Below are 24576 nucleotides of genomic sequence, written 5' to 3' on the forward strand. Positions count from 1 at the left end.
GCACCAATATATACCCCCACCTCCACCCCTTGTCCTACTCTACTACACTGGAACCGGTCTAGGTCACTGTGACCCTCCCCCTCATTCTGATGGGGAACCCTGAGCCACCCTCCTTAGGATCACTACCCAACGCCGTCCCAGACACTCTGGTACTCACCCAGAGGTCTGACTCCTTTGCAAGTTCCCTGGGGTAAGAGAACTTATAATCCACCAGGTGCTGGATTAGCTCTGGAAAACAGTGACTGAACATATAGCAATCAAATACAGCCCCTCAAATGTGTTCACCATACTACCCTTTACCCAACCCTCCAGTGCCAAGTAAAAGTGACCACCAGAATCCCCCCAGGACTGGTGAGACTGTGTTCTACTGTCCCTGAATCTCAACCTGCACTCTTCTGGGGTGAAGCCATATCTCTTGACAAGGGTTTCCTCCCTGGTGGGATAGCTCAGTATGTCTCTCCCATCTAGGGCCAGTTGGGCATCCCTCACATAACCAGGTATATGCCTCCATAGGACAGCCCCCTACTGTGGGATACTGTGTGCTACGAGAGTGGCCTCATACACCTGATACCTCTTACCTAGGTCATCCCCTCTTCCCTGAAGTCAGGCACCAAATCTCTGGGTGTGTGGATCTTTCCTTCAGCATTAGACATGGTACCTTTGCTTCCACCACTGGACTCTACTTACTTTGCTTTAAAAGCCCAGTTCCTTTAGACTAGGTTAATGAGCCCACAAGGTTTTTAAGGTCTCACCTACGCCGCGCGCATGCGCTGCATAGGAGGACCTTTAGCCGTCGTTCAGCTCTTTTTCGAAGCACATACTCGTGCTTGTGGCGGCATACACCTTGCAGGAGCGCGCAGCGGCACACCACAAGCACAAGTATGTGCTTTGAAAAGGAGAAGACTGCTCTTCGCGTGCAGCAGCTGGCTCAATCACACGCGCGCACCACTCCACTCCACTCCACTCCACTCCTCTTCCGTTTCTCCTTCTCTCTTTTCGATTCTGTTTCCCTTGTACCACCGTAACCCCCAAAACACCTCTCCCCCTTAACCCTGATCTCCCCGCCCATCTTCTCTCTTCCTGATCTTGCTTCTCTCATTTTCGCCGTGTTTTTTCTTCTTCATGTATACCTCTCCCTCTCCATTCTGTTCCTAGAGTTCTCGCGCTCACTTTCAGCCCCACCGCCTTCACCTCCCCAACCTCGCTCCACCCTCTCTCTCGTAGGCTTCAGCCCATCTCCCTTTTCTTTCTCTCAATTACTACCAGTACCCCCGCCACCCCCGTACTGTATGTTCTCTGCTTCAATCCCTCTCCCGTTTCTGCCATATGTTCGGTGCCCAGATCTCACTCTACCCTCCCTACCCCTGTCTGACTGAACAATTTCACACCGCCGGCTCTCTTCCATTTTCGCGCCCTACTTTCTCTTGTCGGGTTTTCACCTACTGGGTGCTTTAAATGGGAATACCGGAGTGACGGTACTTTGTACCTGCCCATTTGAAGCACTTGGTCCTACCCAGCAGGTATCGGCGGCTTTCCAGCGAGACGCTGTTTGACACCCCAAGTGACTTAGTGCAACAAGCATTGGTATAGCCAATAGGTCTCGCCTTTGGGACCATTTAAGTGTTTAGCCATGCAACAGTTGTTGTTGCACCAAGTATATTGTGCTGCATAACTAAATACTTAGAAGGTCCCAAAAGCGAGACCTCTTGGCTATGCCAATGCTGGTCTTTCTTCCACTGCTCTCTCAGCCACAGCTGCCTCCATGGCAAGTTTTTTCTTGGCTAAGGCTCTCTCAGCCTTAGCCCTGGTCTCCTCCTCTGGGGCTTTACCAGCCTCAGGACTTCTCTCGTTCTGCAGCCAGCAGAGGCAGCTGCTGGTCCCCCTCAGCCTGTCCGCCCCTGAACTCCTCAGGATACCGGATGTGTGAGGAGACACTGCTCCCAGCAGTAGATCCAGCAGGGGACTCCATCTCTGTGGGCTTGCCTCTCTCCTCTGGAGCCTCTGCAAAATCATTTTTTTCCTCCTCCGCTTCCTTCTTAGGGATACTGCCCTCTTGGAGTTCTGGTTTGGGATCCTCCAGGATCCCAAAGGATTTGCATCCTTTAGACTTTCAGAGGGGTCCTCCCCTTCAGAGTCCTCTCCAGAGTCATCTGTTAGTGCTTCCAGCCGGCGTGTTTCCTCATAAGCTAACAGGGCTGTCTGCAGATCCTGCCTTGTGGATCTCCTCTTCACAACCAGCCCCAACCCCTTGCATAAAACTTCAGCTCCTTAAAAGTATAGATTGATAGGTGCCAGAAGTTTATTTCCATTCGGACAAGGCCTCACAGGTGCAGCAACCAAACAGAGTTCCAAGTTGATGAAGATGAAGCAGGAGTAAATTTAGAAAAATGACCAAATGAGACAAAAAAGTTAAAACATGTAATGGTCTTAGATGTGGGAGGTAGTGTGCACCAAATTACTGTAAGGCACTGCACAAACATGCCCTGCAGGATCACCCTGGAAACCCAGAGGGGACACTCTACGGCTTCTCTCAGTGCCTCAGGGCACACAAACCAGGTAATATCGAGCTGTGTGGCTCGCAGAGACATAAGAGTTGATCGGGGGCCAAAACTCCTGGGGCTGGAAGTTGGAAGCATGTCTAGTGGCCCAATAAAGCGTTTACAAAGGCGTTGAAGTAGATGTCGGTTTGCAGGCAGTGCTCGGTCTGAGCACACTGACGACTTAATGACCAGAGTCTTCCACAACAGGAAGAACAAGCCCTTAGAGTTCCTTGGGAACATGTGGGATGTAGAGGGCAGGCTCAGTCCTCCGTCACTGCAGAGGTAGCAGGCTGCAGGGCAACACAGCAGAGCACAGTGCAGTGGCAGTCCCTCCTGGCACCAAAGCAATCAGCAGGCAAACACAGCAAAGGAAGTGACAAAGTGGCACCCCCTCCTGCCAGCACAGCTCCTCTTCAATACAGAGTCTCCTCAGGACCCCATAGTGAACTAGTCTGGGGTGGTCAGAGGTCCAGCACTTATACCAAAATGTGTCTCTGAAGAGGGGTACACATCAAAAGAGGTCATTGGTCCTCACAAGGTCCCTGTCCTTCCTAACCTGGCTCCAGACACACTACACAGGACTATGTAGCTCTATGTGTGGGGACAGGCACAGCCCTATTCAGGTGCCAGCCCCTCCCTCATAATTTATCGCAGAAAGGCCCATCAGCCTGGTGATGGTCCATCAGGATGCAAATGTCACACCCCAGCTCCCTTTGTGTGAACGTCTACATGGAATGCACGAAGCCGAGCTGTCACCCTAACCCAGACGTGTCTTCAGAGACAGGCAGAGGCACAGATTAGTTAAAGTAAGAAATACCAACTTTCTACAAGTGGCAATTTCAGACCTGCAATTTAAAAAACAACTTTACTAAAATATGCATTTTTAAATTGTGAGTTTAGATACACCAACCACAAAATGTCTATCTTCTCCCAATGGGAAGTCACTCTAAAAGATATTTAAAGGCAATCCCCATGTTAACCAAGGGGAGAGATAGGCCTTGCAGTAATGAAAAACGAATTTAGCAATTTTTCACTACCACAACATGAACAAGCATTGAAAATGCAATAGGTCTCGCCTTTGATTAAGTTAAAGCCATTTGCTTTGCTAATGGTATTGTATAGCAAAGCAAATGGCTGTACGGACTGCTGCGAGGAACTCAAGCTAGTGCCTTTCCCGAAAAGTAAGTACCCGAGGAGAAAGATGCATAAACAGTGGCAATAGTAACAGCATGGCACTGGTCAACCATTTAGAGGTAGATGGTGCAGTAGTACATAACATGGCAATCTTTGTAACTTGTCGGTTTCGAACCCAGTCCTGCGTATGGAGGGTATCACTTTATTTCCAGACTTCAGTGTTTAAAGAGTCAGTGATACAGTAAAAGGACTCTATGCTTGAAAGCCACAGAACCACAATAACTTAAGAGTTAACATCACAGGGATGTGGAGTAAGGTGGAGCAGTACCTAAAGATGAGCAGAAGTTAAGAATGAGATTTTCTGCAAAAAGAGATTCAGCATCTAGAAGAATGTCCATGATTGTAGGCACTAACTTGATGACCTGCATAAACTCTGCCTGGCCGTAGGCAGATGGGGTCAGAAGCAAGATTTGTGAGGGTGTGGTGGGAGGCATACTGCATCCATCTGCAATAGGTTACGTGCCTTCGTTACACATCAGATGGATAAAATGAAGACATTATTCAATCTGTGCCAAATGAACAATTCTAAGTACAGTTTAGTAAGCCTCCATGGTCCCATTCTAAAGGTCCATGATTTTATTAAGAAGTGTGATAAAGACTGGGAAACAGGCATTTAAAAATCGAATTCATAGAAAGTCGAAGCGTGATTTTAAAAGACAGGAGCAAATGCTCAATTGTGATTAAATCAAATAATAAATTCTGGGCACTTAATGAAAAGGGATCCGGCAAGGAGTGTACGAGTGCTAGTTCTATAAACAACAGTAATGTGTAGTCAACCTACATTGCTAAGATGAATAAACCTGAAGGACTTTGTGAATTCATAAACATTACTGGTTCCAGCGATCTTATTATAACTAATGTAGCAGAATAGCAAAGCATGTTAAGGCTTCCAATGCCACTGGCTCTGATGGCCGATTCAGCAATCATCTTAAGTAGAACTTCGGTTGAAAAGCCCCTCTAATAGGACTCTTCTATTAAGAAATGTTATCTGGCAGAACCCTACATCTTTAGCAACACAACATGACTGAGCTGTTATTTAAAATGTGTCAAAACAGACACTGGTCATTATCACCTTTTCTGAGCCTAATTCAATCAACTCCTCTAGAAGCCATAAAAACGGAACTTTAAATAGCATGAAACTGGGCGCTTCCTTTTTCTGCTGGAAGTTTTAAACTAATTTTAGTTGGTCTTTCAGGCAGCGCCTAAAAATTTAAAGCTGCAATAAGATTGTCCTAAACTCAATAGAGAGCAGGCTGTATTCTTGGCTTGCTTCCAGTTTGCACCTCTTAGCCGGAGACAATTCGGAATATACAGATTCTGGACAATACCTTTAATGCAATTAACATGTTTAAGTAAAGATTTAGACACTTGGTGAAGTGGCTATCTGTTGGAGATGATTTATGAAACCTTGTGACAAATTACATATTCTTTTTAATGTTCATTCAGTGCAAAACAATCTGTTCCAATATGACAATTCCTTAATTGTGATGTATATGTAAATAGATTAGGCCATGTTTCAATACTCGAAATACTTGTACATGGAAAACCGTATTACTTGATATACCTTATTGGTTTCTATGAAGAAAGCAAAGCTCGTGTTATATTTCACTGCATTTCACCCCTCCCATATTTCCCACACTCTGCATTCAATCCAGACTCTTATATGCTTCTGCCACTGATTTTTAGATAAAAGAACACTGCACACGTTTCCCATATACCATCAATGTAAGGTTAGGTTAGTAATAGCAACCTGACCAAGGGTACTACAATCATTGAAGACTAAAGCCTATCTCCCAAAGAGTTGGTACGGCACCAAAGTTCAACCTTAGTGGAGAACAAATTTGTCCCCAAAAAGCGTCGCCTTCCTCACACCCATGGACAGCTAAGGGTACAGCAAATAAAGGGAAAAAACTGCCTTCCCACTGGATAAAGAGAAAATGCAACACCAGAAACTCTTAAGGGCTGAAAGAATAGCAAAAACGACAACTTTCGAAATTGGCCTGTAAACCAGGGAGCAGGCAAACAGTACCTCTTCCATGCAGAGGATAGCAATAGATCAAGTGACACCTCTCACCATAGCAAGAATCAAAATAAAAGTACCTCTAACTTTTAACCATTGTACATTTGCAAAAAAAGCACAATAGGTAATTGGGAGGCATTCTATGCAAGAAGTGAAGAAGTTGCCCCTGGCATTTGCTGTTTGAACCGCCACTGAGAGGGAAGCAAGAGTCAAACGTCACCAACTATTCAGCTGCAAGCAGGCAAGCCAAAGAAGCCACCACATGGTGTCACGTTTTAAATAGTCAACGGCTGACAGTCTACATAAACGCGGAATAACAAACGGCTCTATGTAAAAGCGCCGGTTTTAGGTGACCAGGGCCTAAAAAGAAGAGTGCACAAACACCTGTCTATGTGGGATTGGTGAACCCTTACTTGTAAATAGCAGGCCAATTTCCCACCCCCAAAATTATATATATACACACCACACATATTCATTCGGTAGGACCGGCCTACGGAAGTACACTACATTTTCTGGTGTATGTTTGGATTGGTTTATGAGCAAAGCTTTGTTGTTTTGGATAAACAAGTACATTTCAATGACATGCTGAGAAATTAAACAAGTTTGAGTAGGGATTTTTCATCGCATGCATTTATTTCACAGGTAGGTAAAAACAAAGAAATCCCCTGAATTTTAACAGTGCCTGCCCCACCGCTCATCTGAAGAAAATGTAGGATAAGCAAACAAGCCTTGTCGAGCTTTAGCAATTCAATAACCTCAATTTAGACCGTAACAGACCACCCCAGTTCCTGGCACACAGGGTCTGCGCTCGGAGTTACTGCTGCTGACGTGCTAAAATGGTCAAAGCTCAACTGAAGGCAGTTCCGTTAATCAGATGCCTTCTGACTAGAACTCGCGATACCTTGCTCCAACTCCAAGATTACCGGAAATCTGTGCACACTGAAAGGGACGCACCTATCATTAGTGGCAATATGTGCCAGGTGTACAGGGGCCAGCTACACCACAATGACGACTATATTTAGCTACACAACAAAGAAGCAACATATCCTTATTTGCATTAGGATCTTTGACACACTTAATACTACACTGAAAAGCAACCAACAAACATTAGGAACAGGATCCCCTTCCCCTCACGTGACAGATTGAGGCCGTTTGATTACCCAATTCTCTATTTTACCGCCCTGACCCCAATTCTCTAAATCCGACTCGCCGTGCTTTCCCGGGATGGCACGCCACTCTCTAGCTCACATAAAGCCCGGAAGTTCTGGAGTTCGAAGTCCGGATCCACGTCCAGTGAGAAGGTGAGCTCCGAGCGGTCCCGGCGCAGGCATAACACTGTCAGCATACCGCAGCGCACAGTAAATCAACTAGGGGAATCGGAGCGCACCGTAGTCCGTTCTGGGAGAAAAAGGGCACTGACGGGAAACCTCAGGGATGGACAGTGATGGTAGCTGCCTACAGTACTCCTCCCCTGGCCGGTTTGTGTTTATCAGTCGCCAGTGTGTCTTGTCTCTGCCAGGCGGGGACAATCTGTGTTTTTGGCCAGCACAGGTTACCGACCTATTGAACAAGATGGCGAGCTAGCCTTTGTAACTGGTATGGCACTGCTGTTTCGTTATGTACGTTTTCCCGTTGCATCATGGATGCCACAAAGCCACTTACGTAACAAATACTCGTCTTGATGGAACGCGGAAGGCGATCTCGCAGGAACCACACGTATTCACGTTCCAAGATGGAGATTGTGCTGTGAACCAGGCAGGGACCTTGCCAACGTATGAGCAGTAGTTTATGTACGACAGTTCTGTTTGGTTCCGTCCTGTTTTCAGGCCGAAGCTGTGGGAGCTGGAAGTAGCAGCAGTAACAGCAGTCGCAGCAATAAGCAGGAGAGATGGCGCGCCTGGTCGCAGTCTGCAGGGATGACGAGGAGGAGTTCCCATTTGAGAAGCGACAGATCCCGCTGTTCATCGACGACACCCTGACGGTGAGGGAGGGCGAGGGCAAGAGTGGGTGACCCGTGGTGCGAAGGTAGCTCGCCGACTTTGTAACCATCTTTCTCCGAGGTCAAGCAAAAATGCCTCGGAGAAACGCAGCATCATTTTCGGATTTGGGGGCGTGTTTTTCTTTCTCTCCTCTACCCATTGGCTGGAATGTTTACATTCCAGAGGAGAGAAAGAAACTAAAAAATACGCCCCCGAATCCAAAAAAGACGGGGCTTAAATGGACAGACGCCCCTCTCCTCCAATGGCTGGCCTTCGTTTAGGAAGCCAATAATGGAGAAGAGGGCGGGTTCAAGCCCCACTACTGAAAAACATTAAATCTCGCCAAGCGAGTTTGCGCAAGCGCAGCCTTCGCTAGCCGAGACCTAAAAACTGAAACGTTCATGTCCTATCTTTCAAATACACTGCACTCTGCCCTTGGGGCTGCCTATGGGTTACCTTAGGGGTGACTTACATGTCATAAAAGGGACGTTTTGGCATTCAGGTTAACATGCCAGGTCGAAATGGAAGTTTAAAACTGCACACACAGACTCTGCAATGGCCGGCGTGAGCCATGTTTAAAGGAATACTCAGTGGGTGGCACAATCAGTGCTACAGGTCCACTAGTAGCATTTAATTTACAGGCCCTGGGAACATATAATGCACTGTACTAGGGACTTACAAGTAAATTAAATATGCTAATTGTGGGTAAGCCAGTGTTACCATGTTTAGGGTACAGAGCATATGCACTTTAGCACTGGATAGCAGTGGTAAAGTGCCCAGAATCCTAAAACCAGCAACAAAAAGGTTAGAAAATAGAAAGGGGAAGGCAAAACGTTTGGGGATAACCCTGCAGAAAAAGCCAGATCCAACATAAGAGTGTGGCCAAGTGGAGCCGGTTGTGTTTGACAAGACTGACAATGCTGTAAGATGTAACAAGGTGGCACCGATTTCACAGTGGCTATATATCCTCATAATGCATGTGTGAAGGGAAAGAGCTGACATCATATTATACGAAGGATGTTAGGTCTAAAGACCATCCAAAATTAGTTGTCCCAATGATAGATAATTTCCAAGTCTGTGATCACACAGTGATTTGCCTGGGAGGTGCAATGAAGAGGACTGAGCCATGGCTAGCAGTGCTCTATGAAGAAGGCAGCATTTCAATCAGAATTTGGGATTTTGTAAATTAACCTGGTTTGACATGTCAAGATGTAGAGCTATATTCTAGAGTGACTGTTGAGCAGAAAGAATTTAAAGTATGAAAAGAAGTTTCAGGGCAGTGTACAGACAGAAAGGCAAGAGGTCAAAACACTGATCTGTTCGAAAGATTACATTAATGATATTCACAGAACTGGAAATAAAGACATATTATGAACTATCAACACGATGGGGCACTTCTACATTTTCTAAATCGATGGCCATCACTGCTGCTTATGGAACAAACCACAACTTAGAAGTGCATTTTTTCAGGGAGGCCATGAAAACGGGAACTGTGCTGGCTTGCTATGAGTTGAACTTCATCAGACTAGACCCTCGTCAATGAATGGATCAATAATTAGGCGAACATCCACAGATATTTCTTCCTTTTTGTAATACCAGCAATGTAGGATAAGATTAACTAATAGCAAGAAGAAACACGTAACTGGCATTTCTGCTTATACAAATGTTCAATGTATGCAGTTAAAGAACTAAGAATATACAAAGATGAATAGAGTCTTATTCTTTCTTCACAAGTTATTAAAGCTAAAATGAGTGAAAAGATGGTTTATATTTTCTACTATATGACACAAGGGGAGGAAGAGAGAAGGAGAAGAGAGAAAAAGAGAGAAGAGGAAGAAGAGGAGAGACGAAGAGGAGAGAGGAAGAAGAGGAGAGAAGAAGAAGAGGAGAGAAGAAGAGAAGAGAGAAGAAGAGAAGAGAGAAGAAGAAGAGAGAAGGAGAGAAGAGGAAGAAGTCGTACAGAAAGACAAGGCTAGAAGATCCAGGGAAAGGGGGCAGCAAACCCCAACGTATCATGGGAAGCAGAGCGCTCAAAAACAGGACTGCTCTCTCCATGCACCACTTGTACAGGTGTTATTCTCTGGTTACAGCTAAGTTTAGGAGGCAGTGGTCATGAGAAGCTGAAAACGAATCGCCCCCAGATTTGCAGCTGTCCTGTGTCTTCCACCACTCATAACCCTGACACATTATAAAATTCATTATTACTACAATGCACGCTAAAGTCATTATGCTCTTGGGTGAGACTAGATCATCAGGTCCTCCACCCAGAAGAAGCTTGGTGTGGTACAATGCCATGCCCCATGGGTCCTGAGAATAGGGGCAGAGAGTGAAGGCCCTGCACCTAGAGCACACTGGGCAGAGCCTAATTGCACTCTGTGCTCAGTAGACTTTTCCACTCAGGACAGGTCCTGAAAGAAAGCCAGTCTGCATCCAGTCCCTGCTTCTTATGGGCAAAGATTAAACCCAGCGGATTTTGGAGAAGAGGCACCAATAGCCTTCAGTTATGCTTTTGTAAATAATGGGGTAAAATACAATGCTATAAGTAAGCATATGATGTAACCTGTAATATCACATGTGACATAGTGTGTGTGGCCATAAACAGGGCATCGTGGGAGTTCTGGTCGGTTAAATTCAGTCATTTGTAAGTTTTGGATTGTAACCATAAGATAACTTGCAGGAATTGAAGTGCTACAAATACACAGTTCATTGTTAATTGCAAAGTCTGAACACAAACTCAAATGTAATTCAAATTACTACAGAGTTGTATACATCAATTTCATTTCAGTACAGTTTACAGAACAGTCCCTATTTATTTGATCCAACTTGAATTTATCGACGGGAAAATCTTAGATATGTATCCAACATTTCTATAAACAAAATTAATTTTACCTTGAACTTCCCAACCCTAGAACTCTGTCTACATCTTTCTCATCTCGATCGACTCCTTCCCGTTTGCAGACCTCAGCCAGATCCTAAAAGAAAATGGAAAATGGAACAGCCATATTAGGAGGTGTCAGACTGATTAAAAAAAGTTGTTTACTGTAGGTATACAAAAATATACCTCATTCGCAATAAGAGTTCAACAAATGATGTATGGCTCTACTTTACTGTTTTATTAAATTCTATTACGTTTTGTCAGTGTTATTTTATAAATCTCTAGTTGTATGTATACTGGTAATTAGGCTATTGTACCAGAAAAAGAAAAAAAATAAAGTCCAAATGCGTTCTGCATATCAACCTACAATCAAGCAGTTTACTCAAAGGATTATATAAAACTACTTTTTCTATACGTGCAGTAGCCTTTCTGAACAGTTTCTTTTATCTCAGGAAAAGTTTATAAGGCAGCTTTAATACTGGGTTATGACCACAATAGTTTGGATGAAATTCAAGTGGTGGGGAGGCGAAGAGCGGGATGGTCCAGAGGGCAGAGTGTGCCCAAACTTCCCAGTGTGGGCCTGTGCACGAAGGGGAAGCGTCAAAGGCCTGTCACCTTTGTAATGAAACCTCCCCCCCCCCCCCCCCAAGCCTCTGCTGCTCCCAGTAGATGGCAGCCCCTAATTTACACCCCCAAATTGGGTGAGAAAGCAGGCGGGAAAATTAAAAAAAGCTAGGAGGTGTGCCCACTTTTGCCAACTCCACCCCTCAGGTGGAGGAGGCAAAGTTAAAGCACACTTTTCAGTCCCCTCCATCTTGAAGAGGAGTGGACTCCTCCAATCATAGCATAATAGTGAGTGTAGTCACACCAGGTACGGTGTCCATTGGCCCTAACTACTAATCCCCTAAAACGTCCCCATAATTTTGTATTTCGGTGGCTCCGCCAGACACAGAAACGAGTTACTTGCGACCTAAAAAGGAGGACGAAGATGCTGTGCAGCGAAGCCTGAAGATGACGACTGACTTGGCCCCAGACCTACCAGTTTGTCTCCAGCTTCCAAGACCCTGCAAGACGATGTCGGTCCTGCAGCCAGCAACTTCCAAAAATCCAAGAAAGACTGCCTGAACTTTGAAAAAGACCAGAACTCCTGAGGACAGCTGTTCTGTCACCAAGAAACCAACACAAAGGATTCTAGTGCCCAGTGGATCCACGAGTCCTGCCCACTCTGCACCAGACGCCTATGGCCCATGTCAAGGCGGCCCACTGATTCAGAACAGGTTCCCCAGTGATCCTGACCCCAAGTCCAGCATTAGCTGATCCCCTCTTGGACTCCACGATGATGCCTGCAGCCTGATTCCAGAGGCTCCCCCTGATTGCAACCGGCAAGAAGACTCTGACCTCTAAAGGCACTCCTGCACCCGAAGGCCCTGCGCCTTGGTGAGCTGAATAGACAATGCCCTTAAGACCCCCTACATCTCTACTTCACTCTGATGTCATTGGTCTCCCGTCCTGCAACCTCCAGTGCAACACCTGCAGCCTGTTTGTTGAAAGCAGAATCTCCATTGAAAAGCAATGAGCGCCTGAAGCTGAATTTGCACCCTGCTGCCCCCCCCCCCCCCAAGCAGGTGGTGTATGTGAGGTGCTGTATTGTGGACCACTGTGCTTGACCTAACCCCCCAAAGCTTACCCCCCTGCAACTGATTTACTTACCAGCAAGCACCCCCCCCCCACTGAAATGCATTGGGCCAAACTCAGATTTTGACCTGTGCACTGGGCCACCACCGTGCCGCTGGTGGTGCAGGTTTTGGTACTCACCTGACCCTTGCTGACCTTTGGTCCCGAAGACCAGAACTATAAGTGTAATACTTACCCATGTAACTGCATTATTGTTTTCCACCATAGAATAACACTGAACTGCTCTGAAATTGTTATGTCGATTTTTGAAACTGAAAAGTATTTCTATTTAAAAATGTACTTACCTTATTGAGAAGATCTTGTTCTTAAAATAAAGTACAAACAAAGCATATTTTTTCTAAAATTAGTGTGAATCGCCTTTTGAGTCGTGTCCATTATTGGCGTGATAAATGTCTTACACTCCTCTGTGTTAAGCCTAAGGCTGCACACCCACACTACCACTAATAGAGCACTTTGGGTTTTACATTGAGCCCTGTACACTTCTGGGGAACCCCTGGACTCTGTGAATGGTATTACCACTCAGTGGCATACCATATACAGAGCCAGCTTCCTACAGCAGACTTATCCTAAATCACTAACATGGTTGCAAAGTTAAAGAAGAGCCTAGGTGGAAATCAAAAAATGACACAAACGTGTCCACTTCTTAAAGGATGCTGTCATATTGAAAGGTGCGGTAATATTCAAGAAAAACAGATATACAAGATATACTTATTAACTATTTTTGAGCTGGTGACTAGGTTAGCAGACCTCTAAGTACAGTTGTGTATAGCCTTCATATTGGTAAATCTTAATGGTGTTATCTGTGGGTAGAACCCCGAAGGGCTTCAAGTAGATGCTCAAGAATTTATGGGATAATATGGCACACCGGGGGACAGGGACATTTGGGATCTCGAGCTGCCCATGTGAATAAACTTGTGCCAATTAGAAAGGTAGGAGAACCAGCTAAGGACACTGCCAGTGTTCCTAATCAAGACTCTAGGGTGTGATGATAGACTGTTGAAGGAAGCTGAGGTGTTCAACAATATTAGGAGGCAGGGGTCATCTTCATCTGCAGAATGCAGTCAGTCACCTGCAATAGGTAGCAGGCTTAGTGCTCCAACGTGATCTGAATCTAGACTGACAGTCTTGCAGGAGATGGTTCGCAATTATGTGATATTGGAATTGAACGTAAACAGCTTCTCGATCTTGCCGGTAAGGGGTAGGTGTGCGATAGACCGATAGATGGGGGGGGTCATAGCGGTCTAGTGTAGGCTTCTTTAGGACTGGGAGATCTGCTTGTCTTTAGAACTTCTGAAAGATGCTTTGAGTGAGGGAGGTGCAAGAAACTGGTGAGTAAGGGCGAGAGTTTCCATGGAGAAAGCTATGATGAAGGGTGACAAGACATCATCTTCATAGGAAGTTGCTTGAGGGAGTTGAGTAGGCCAGGTGAGATTTACAAGACATATGCTTTGAATTAAGAACATTGCAGGATTCTATGAGAAGCGGTACTTGTAAGGGAAATTACAGGTTGGGCCATTAAACTGGCCTCCTAACGGTTTAAACACCAGCACAACAGACACACTTCAGACAAACTACTACATTTCAACAGCTTTCCTAAATTTCATATAGCCATTGATCAGGTACAATGTTTCAGACAAAGTTCCAAACTTGGAACACCAAAACTGAAAATACCGCCCTTATCCACTTTGAGAAAATGGGTCACAGAGACAGGATGATAAGCATAAACAAGTGCATTTATAGCATAGATTGATTGTCATTTAAAAAACGTGAAAGCTGCTGCCAAAAGAAGCATCCCGGTGCTGCCATTAAGTGAAAAAGAAACCCTTACAAAGCACTAGTTACAAAGAAAGAATTTCAAGCCTTTTTTAAAAGAAGCTTCGAAGGTAGACTTTCTCAAAGATAGCTGACAATTACTTGAGTTTAGCTATTAAGAAGGCAAAGAAGTGGCCTCCTCTTCTACGATTTTAGGGATGACCAGGAGGCCCTGATTGGCTAATCAAAATAATCTTTTAGGGACATACGTCTTTACACCCTAGTCCTGAGGTAGGATGGTACTTTGCTCTGCTTTGCTCTAAGAATGAGGAGCAGGGATTTAAATATACTTTTCAGACCTACAGGAAGCCAATGGAGCAGACTGAGGTGTGTGGAGATAGGCTTCACCTGGACAAATTAAGAACCAGCCTAGCACCTGCATTCTGTACCAACTGAAGCTTGTAAAGGAGGCCCATAGAGATCCCTTCATAGAATTTGCATAGTCTAATCCAGAGCTTATTAGTGCATGCATAGTTTCCCGAACATGGAATGGAAGGTCAAAGACTTCAGTAGCCCAAAACAGAATCCTGTGATGGCTGATTTTGGAGGTTTGAAGGAGAGCTCATGGTCGAATTTAATGCCCAAGTTACTTAGTGGTAGCAGGGTACATCAACAACACTCTACCCGAAAGGGGAGGGTACTGCCAAAGAAAAGGATCAATCTTACCGGAATTGAGCTCACCATGCTACTGTGCTCAGGCATCCCTGAAATCTTCCCACTACTTTCTCATCTACCTACTGGAAAGAAAGCATCAACTGTGTGTCAATTGGATGTGATATTATATTGAAACCCCATGGTTCCACTACCTTGGCTAGAAGGCAGGCTAGATATTAAACAGGGTGCCTCAAACGCTGATTGTTGAAAGTTTAGGGTGGAAAGCAGACAGCTTGATATTGGTCAGTTATTTGGAACATAGTTGTTGCGCAGGCGACTGAAACATGAAAAAGATAGCAAATTTGATTAATTGGCTATGCTTCATATATCTGTGTCTAAAGGTCACCTATAAAGATCATGGGTCTCAGTTTCCATGAAAGGTTTGCTAAAAAATAAATGCTTAGATTGTTCACAATGTTAAAAAATGTAATATACATTCAGTATCTTTGAGATTTTTTTTAAGATAGTCATTCAATCCAATACACTTCAAACTACTTACAAAGTGATACTGAGTCAAAGGCAGTAAATTCTTTACTATGCGATTACTAAAAATCATTACAATAAGAGCCAAATCTGCATTTTTTACATATCAACGATATCACAGTGCTTACAAAGGCCTGAGGGGGCATAAAACTTGAGCATGTTCCAAAGTCACAAATATTTAGAAAGTATGCTTAAAAAGGTCGCTGTGCCTTATTAAAATGCATGAATATAAGATGCAGTTGATATGGTATCCGAGAAGTCTAAAGTGCAGTTTTATTTTCCCTGGATCAAGTACGGAGCTGGCCCCATAATCACCCACAGTACAGCTTGACAGAGCCCACAGTAGAGTGCAAAGAAGTCAAAACCTGGCAGGAGGTCTAGTCACGAGGATAGAGTACCCATGCGCGATACCTTTTGACAGAGCCCTGGTACAATAACCAAATGATGTCACAGATCAAATAATGCAAGTATTATCACAAGTAGTCTTCCTATGAAGCTGAAAATAGAAAGGGAAAGAACCTTGGGGTCATAGGAGTGCTAATCCGTGAGCAGTGCCTCTTAACTGCACCCAGATAAAAAATGCAATTGCTACATAGCGACACGGAAACATAGGGGACAAGTTTTACCACCAGTGAGCAGGCTTTCAATGGAGCCAAGAGAAAAAGAGGAAAGGGCATTGAGGTCGCTAGCTAAGTTAAGCAATTACATTATTTTGATGTCTTTAGAGGTCTACTGGGGCGTGGTTCAGGTGCACATGTTGATGATGCCAATACTGCTTTCAGGAACTTCAGGAATCCTGATGCCAACTGTGAGAACAAGGGTTTCTTTGACACTGTAAGGGGCAATCTAGAATGGACTGACAGGAATCGAGAACCTCTTAAAATTGGAACCTCATTTGTAGATGGTTCGAACAGAAGGGGTTTGGTGAATGTAGACATTGAACCTCCCAATGGTTTATCTTATGACCCTTTTTTGAAACAACGCTGTTGGGCAGATGGAGGAACCAAGATTTTAATCGCATGCTACCGAATGGAACAGGAAGTAACCTGAACTATCCCTTCAGCATTGTTTGTTACACAAATCACGACTGGAGACGGAATGATGTTACATCTGTGAACAGAGACAGTGGTGTTGTTACTGAAGAATAACTACAAGAATAGCTATCACATCTGGATGGAATTACTGCAGTTCACCCATACTGTCTCCCAGGAAGGAAGTAAATATCATCTGCAAAGTTTACCAAACCAAACTGGATGAAATACAGGTCTTTGACCTGCACAAAGCCAACCCAAAGGTCAGCAAGGAAGTGAAGTTCTCAATAGAAGCCATAGAAAATTGAGCCATAGTGACTTACTTTTATGAAACAAAATATAATTTTGTAACCTTACCTTAATTTTACTACTGTCTTTTTTTAAAGAAATGTGCACACTTTTGTAGTGTTATAGCAATTTGTTGGCATTATTTCACTAAAACAGTTAGGATTTAAAGATGTTATTGGCCCACATTTGATCCAGTCTCCCCTACACAGTTTAAGAACGCTTGTTGGGAATGATACATTAATGAAGTGTAAAAATACAAATACTTTCATTATATGAAGATGGTGTGTTAAAAACAATGTGAATTGGAAGAAAAGTTTAATGAATTCATTTTTTTCAAAGTTTCAAAGAAAGACCAGAATCTCTAATAAGCAATGTGAGTGCCAAGTTGTTGGCTTTGCTAATGTTTTTCTGTAAACTATTGCTTAAAAAAAGTTTACAAAAAAATTATCAAAATACTGGAGGAAAAGCAAACATTTTAAACTATCTCAAAACTGAATACGGAATTTTATGTTTTTAAACTTTGTAAATGGCATGGTCTATTTTTCAAACACTGTTCACTCAGAAAACCTTATCAGATTTTAAAAAGAATATAGAAGAGCCTGAATATAAAGTGGAAACTTGTGTGAATCCCTTATTTAATTTGCACAGGATTCACTCATTTGATCCTCCTGCATTAGCACTGAGAAGAGATTTAAAGGCCTCTAAGAGATGTGTAATGTCATTTCCCAAGCACAATAAAGCCCTATGTGTAACAACGTTTGTGCTTTCATGCAATATGTGGACTACAAGAGATAAAACAAAAACAACTCTTAGTCTGCTCTTCAGCCATACCCCAGCAAAAATATATTGGATGCTGTGATTCGACAGACAAGCTGAGAGTGGTAGAAAAAAAACACAGTACGAGGGGAGAGGACAAAACACAAGGAGAGAGCTAGAAAACACATGCACTCTCCTGGAGTGCAGAATGAAAAATACAGTAGTAGTTACCTAAATGTGAGCAGTGGAAGGGTACAAGTCAGCCAGTCAAGAGGGTGATAGAGGTCATGCTCCATGGAAGGAACACATTTGAGAATCGGAAGGGAAGCTATCAAATAAGAAGCAATGGGTGGCCTGAAATCCTAATGTAAGTTCACAATAGGTCTTTCTTAATCAGACAGCCTGCACTATCTGGTAGGCAGGAGATAGAAATGATCAGATTTCACCCTTGTTCATAGAGTGATACGATTAGCTATTTTTCACACCATATTCGAGTGGCAAAGCTCCTGTCACCAGCTGTAGACCTAGCACATCAGAGCTGCAAATTACGAGAAATATAATGAGAAGTCAAGGTGAGAGGTGGTGCAAGAGACAGAACTTTCTCCTTTAGAAAGTTGGGGGCACAGCCACATATGACCCGAAGTGCAACAGTATTTAAAACTAATTCCATGTGTTATGTATATTGGGGGTATAACCTAAGTCTACAAGTTTAGATCCACTAACCCTAAACCACAAGAACTTAGTTCAATGCCCTATGTATGAGAAAGGCGCATCTGCTTTACTGCAGGGACACGTTCTGCCCTGTTTCACGGGGAGAAGTACTGTTTGGTAAACAGGGATGAATTACGGATTGAGCAACCCACCTTTTCGTGCTTAGAAAGCCACACTCAAGCATTTGTACTAATAATAACAAGGTCTATTGAAAAAAACATTTACTGCGATACCCTGCTACTTAGTACATGTAATGTGACCACAAGAGATATAGGTCATAATACTATTATCAGAGTTACTATAAATGTTAAAACAACAAACATTTCTATGATGTTTCTCAAGAACATTTTTCCTAACTCCTACACCCTATACTTAGACTACGCTGAGAGCATAAAGTAAACTAACTTTGCCTGGTGTGGGAAATGTTGAAGTCACACTGCATACCTGAACAGAACCTGCCTTTGTTTTATCAGACTCTCAGCTGGACGAGCAGGATGGGAGGAAGTGCCTCTATTTTCCCAATGAAAACAATCACTCTGTCAGCTGAGCTCAGCTGAATTTGGCTACTATGTGGGTGTCCAATCTTGGTCAACAGCAACCAGCAGTCTGTAATAGGTCTTCTTATTGGTCAGCAGGCCTCTCTAACCTGAATGGTTAAATCTCAGTGTTTATATACAAACTCTCCACTGCTTAATCAGGCTGATTATGAGTGAAAGACAAGGCAGAAACACTGTTGGAAAAAAAATCCAGCCAGAACCAGTTTTCATAATATGCATCACTTTTTGTGCACATGTCATCTCTCCATATTGATATCTCTGATGCAGATATTCAGAGCCTCTTGGCCAGAATTAAGTTTCCTATTCTGCTGATAATCTAACAAGAAGATGTTGTTATACAAACAGTATGTGCCTGCGTGGGGTGAAGTATGCAGCCAGTTTGCTTGAGGCTAACAATGGAAAATAACTCAATCAGCCTGGATCAGGAATCTATATCATCACACATTGTCAGGGGTGTGGAATTTAATAAAATACCTACTTGTCCATGGGGCAGGTTGCTTCATAAATCTACTTGTCCTGTAACAAAATCCACTTGTCCCTTTGGTGCCATGTAATGTGGCGACAAATTATGGCAGCAATCTCATTATATGAGCTCTGGTATAGCCATACTGATTATGCCAGGGCTCATACCACAGTAGTGTGTGAATACTTACAATACCCTTATGTTGACACGTTTCTGCAGATCTACATACTGGGGCTGAAGGTAGTGGTAAGCAATAGTCCCAGGGTTAGAATGCCATTTTGAGTCTGTGCAAACCTATTAACTTGCATGTTTTAAGGGTTTTCAACAACTCTTCTCTAATCTTTTCCCATACTGAGAAATGTTGGAAATTTACTCCTGACAATTGTAGGCGTAAACCTTCTTCCAGAGTTGGGAAAAAAGTGGTTGGAGGGAAAGTGAACTTGCAAATACTCAGATTTTCGCATGAGCCCGTGGGCTGTGTAGAATAATGACTACCAGTTTCACAAAGATTACCTTCATTAAAGACTCCAATTTAACTGGGGCTGTATATCAAAGGCTACCTTGTTTCACCACGATTACCTTCAATAAAGATTCTAACCGGATGGTGGATCTTTACCGACACAAGTCCATTGCCTAACAAATTGGGGATACTTTTTTAACGCGTTCTGGCGCCACTTGACGCTAACCTTATCTAAAGATACCAGCGGATGGTGGATCTTACAGTTGCCTACTAAGAATCTTTTGAAATTGCGATACAGACGCACAACTATACTCAATTATTGGCTGCTGGACATCCTAACGGGATCCCTGCATTCTCTGGAAACTGCGACCGTTACATTCCTCACCACCATTTGGCTGTCCTGCTCAGCTTCCCCTAGTCCTGAAGACCATCCACCTTGACGCTTGACAATCCGCGCTCACTTTTGGGTCGAACCGTCAACGGTATCCTAGTTCATGTCCCAGCAGTTTCCTTGACCCGATTCTGTAATTCATCTTTGGTCTTGTGAATTCATGCGTTGAAATTGATTATAGGACCGAACCAACAAACTAGTTCCACCTTTTTATGTCACTTGTAAATGTCATGTACATAGCGCACTATTGACTTCACTTTGTCACTCTTGCACTTATTTTCACTAAAGTCACCATTTTTATACGCCGAAATGAAAATGTGTTTCTTGACAGCCTGATATATATCCTGAACAAGGCAACTAAGTAGACTTTGTTTTCTTCAACTCACGTTTTATTATTCTTTGGTGTGTTCATATCATAATTAATTGTTCTCTAAAATTCATTTGTTAAATGACATCTGAATTTATTTGTGGCACTGTATTAATTACTTGATGCACAACAATTGCATTACCCGACAGAACCAATTGTTTACCATAGCACCAATATCCAGGTTCTTAGGGACACTGGGTCACCCCATTATCTCGAATAGTCACTTTTGATACTGTTAACAAAGCTGATATTCATTCGCTCATGCCACAACATACAGAATTTACTACAAGCAGAGATAATCCATTTGTCCACAATGTTTGTCGTGCTTGAATTCTCAATGTGGGAGACCCTGAAAGAAAAAACACTCATCCTGGTATTAATGCATTACAGAGGCCATGAAGAGATATCAAAGCACACATCTGTGAATACCCAAGGAGGTTTTTACAGATGCCCACACTTAACTAACATCTTTGTCTTTATTCAGACGCTTGTACTCAAACAGGAGTGTCCACCTCTGATATAGAATCTGATAGCCAATTTTTTGTGCCATCCCAAGGACTGTTACTTGAGCCAGTCATGGAAATGAAACGCTGTAATAGGAAGCAAAATCATTCCATGTTATAACTGGGATATCAGCTACTGAGAATGGTATTTGATCCAATTGCTCTTTTTTTAATTTCTTATTTTGAATAAGGTGATGCAGACTCTTTCTTTGCCATTGTTCTCTGTATAAAAGTTAAATTGTTTGTCTGAAAGACTTCTACAATATTCAGAAACTGCCAAGGAACACGCTCAGCATGCAATGTGTGTAGTGCCCAATTTAATTGGATTATAGCTCTTAACTGATCTTGACGATTTTGAAATATACTGAAGTCAACTTGCATCAGGTCAAGTGCAGAGGACACTATTTTATTCTGTGAGTACACGTCTTGACAATGTATTCATCCCACTGTCTACTACTAGCAAAGCCTTTTCTAAATTTTGACTATTTGTTTATTTCCCTCAACTGCTTCTGCTGTGAACCTTTCCACAGCTCATTATACATGGCATAATTCATGCGTTTTGCTCTAGGAGCACACGGTGCCAAAACTAAGTCAGGAATGTCAATGTTTTCTCTTATTAGTGACAAAACCAGCTTTACTACTTGCAGGCTGCAGTGTTGTAACCAACTGTGATATAATTTGCCTACAATGTAAGTGGTAATTAATACAGATATGTTGCTGCTATCATAGCATGGATTAGGACGGTTAGCTCTGCAACCAATCATTTGTGTCTACAGGTCATAAGGCCCAACCTTTAGGATGGAGCACAGAAAAATGATATATATTATTTTTAATCATGTCATTCATCGTGTCTTCAGACATATTCATTTTCACTTCCTAATCTGTGAACTATGCTACTTTGAGAATGGAAGGATTTCTAATATCTTACCTAAACAGGTAGTTTACTGAATAGGTTTGTTCGGGAAAATCATCTACATGGGCATATGCATGCTCTGAATAGGGATTCTTTACATTTTATTTGCCAGAATGTGGTACCCGTTCACTTTTTAGGTCTACATTTTATTCCCAATACTCATAACCCTGTCAGAATAAAATCAGTTTAGTGCTCGTCATTATATGCTTTCAAGTTGACTTTGGTGTCTGTTTGTAATAGAAAACAGATGGCTCAGATCTGTGTTCACCATTAAAATAGGAAATATTCTTCATGTAATTTGTGGTGTTGCTTGCAGGGGGTGTCGTAGTGTTCCCACGGTGTGCAATTGTATATTTCATGGGGTGACCTAGTTCTGTGAAGGTAACAGTGTGCATAGTGATGATAATTATACATGTCCTTATAATTTCACACATTTAAATAAGAATACTTTTCAAGGGCTGTATACGTTTCTAAAGCAGACAGCATACTTTTTAATGTTTCCATATTCCATTCATTTGAAATGGAGCCAGGAGTAATAATATCATCCATTGAAATTATTATAACATATGGTAATTGCAAACTTTCAGTAGGCCCCATAATCTGAGTAAGCTGTAATGTTCACTGCATACAAGTCTCTCTGAAGTTTGTAGGAAGAAACATCTGGCTGTAGCTCTTTTTCCACCATCCGTGACACATTCTATCAGGAATATAATGTCCATTTAACAATAATAGAACAATAGTTAGCATTACCAGCCACAAGATAAGAACACTACTTCTTTGGCAATCCAAATATAGGACCACAGTGGCGTCCGATATAGGTCATGTTAGAGATGGGGGTCTCTAGTTGGCAGAGGATTGCACCCTGTACAAGTAGGGGCCCTTATTCTAGTCAGGGTAAGGGAGTCACACAGCCAGATAGCCCCTGCTCACCCCAATGGTAGCTTGGCACAAGCAGTCAGGCTCATCTCAGAGGCAATGTGTAAAGCATTTGTACCAACACACACAGTAACCCAGTGAAAACACTACGAATGGACACTGCACCAGTTTAGAAAAATAACCAATATTTATCTGAGTCAAACAAGACCAAAACGAGAAAAATCCAGCATACACAAGTAGAGATATCACTTTTAAAAGGTTAAAAACAGATCAGTTCAAAGAAATCTATGGGAGCTCCACTTTTAGTACAAAGTAACTGGGATGCGTCAAGATCAAAGATGAAAACCGGTGCAGAGGAGGTGAGGTGCTGGTAAAGCAAAGCAATGCATCGTTCCTTACTCCCATGGGAGGTGATGTGTCGGTTCCTTACTGCAGCGCAGGGGAGGTGATGGGTTGGTTCCTTACTGTGAGGGGAGGTGATGCATCCATATCTGGACACGTGGCCTTGGTTCCTTACTTGTGGGCAACGTCTATGCAGAACTGCCGCACAGGTGCGATGAGTCGAAAACCTGAATGTGCTAGGTGGATGCGGCAGTGGCAAAACAGGAGCGGAGTCGATTTTCCAGCCGTGGGGCAGATAATGCACGGATTTCTTCAGTCGCAAAGTAGGGCCGGGACGGAGTCGGAGAGGGCGCCATGGGCGTCAGTGCTCGGGATCGGGCAGCGATCTTTCAGATGCATGGCAGGCGCTGCGCCGATTCTTTGCCCGCACCGCAGCGATGCGTTCATTTTTTTTAACCAAATAGCAGTGCTGCGTCATGAAAAACAGACATTGAGGTGGATTTTCTGGGTTCTATGCAGCAAAATCCACCTCCAAGGGCCCAGAACTGAAATTGGTGCCACTTGGCAGGTCAGAACTCCCAGCAGAGGAGTTCAGGAGCTGTAGATGAAGTCTTTGATGGCCCTGAACCTTAACAGGCGGCAAGCACACACAAGACCTTGGATAACCCTGGCAAGCAACATGTAGAAAGCAAAGTCCCGTCCTTTCACTGCCCAAGGCAGAAGCAGCAGGCCAACACAGCAAAGCACCAGCAAATTGGTAATCCCTCCTGACAGTTTCTCCAGGTCTTCTTCTTGGCAGAATGTCCTCTTAGATCAGAAGTGTTCTGAAGTTATGGTGTCACAGATTCAGTACTTATACCAGTTTCTTACTTTAAAGAAGGCAAACTTCACTGGAAAATCTTTGTAGTGCACAAGACCCAGCCTTTCCATGACCTGGCTCCAGACACACTACAGGGGGTGGAGACAGCTTCTTTTTAGAACAGGCACAGCCCTATTCAAGTGTCAGGGACAACTCCTCCCACTACTCTAGCTCAAGAAAACCCATCAGCCTGGTGATAGACAATCTGGATACGCATAGCGCACTTCAGCTCCCTTTGTGTGACAGTCTAGAGTGAATACACAAACAGCCAAACTGTCACCCTCCCTCAGACGTGGATTCCACAGGCAGGCAGAGGCACAGAATGGTAAAGCAAGACAAATCCCACTTTCTGAAAGTGGCATTTTCAAACAAGCAATTTAAAATCCAACTTTACTAAAATATTATTTTTAAATTGTGAGTTTAGAGACACCAAACTTCAAATCTCTCCTTCTTCCCAAATGGAAGTTACACTTGTAAGATGTTATAAGGCAGCTCCAATGATGACCTATGGGAGAGACAGGCCTTGCCATTGTGAACATGAAATTAGCAGTATTTACTATCAGGACATGCAAAGGTATGTGTCCTACCTTTTAAATAAACTGAACCCTGTGCATGGGGCTACCTTGGGCCTACCTTAGGGGTGCCTTATGTGTAATAAAAGGGAAGCTTTGGGCCTGGCAAATGGTTCCGCTTGCCAGGTCAACATTGCAATTTAAATCTGCACATGCAAACAATGCAGTGGCAGGTTTGAGACATATTTACAGGGGTACTCATGTGGATGGCATAATCAGTGCTGCAGGTCAATTA

The 24576-nt window shown here is 43.3% G+C and overlaps 1 protein-coding gene across 2 annotated transcripts in view; it reads right to left on the reverse strand.

Moving 5' to 3' along the window:
• C10H1orf35 (chromosome 10 C1orf35 homolog) overlaps window positions 1-24576 on the reverse strand; it is a 130817-nt gene that overhangs the window by 81341 nt on the left and 24900 nt on the right. For both annotated transcript variants that reach the window (XM_085628768.1, XM_085628769.1), the window contains exon 5: window positions 10623-10705. In XM_085628768.1, the coding sequence (XP_085484894.1) occupies window positions 10623-10705 (83 nt within the window). The remainder of the gene's footprint in view (window positions 1-10622; window positions 10706-24576) is intronic.

The sequence above is a fragment of the Triturus cristatus genome, chromosome 10 (genome assembly GCF_964204655.1).
Source record: "Triturus cristatus chromosome 10, aTriCri1.1, whole genome shotgun sequence".
In the NCBI taxonomy this organism is placed as follows: domain Eukaryota; kingdom Metazoa; phylum Chordata; class Amphibia; order Caudata; family Salamandridae; genus Triturus; species Triturus cristatus.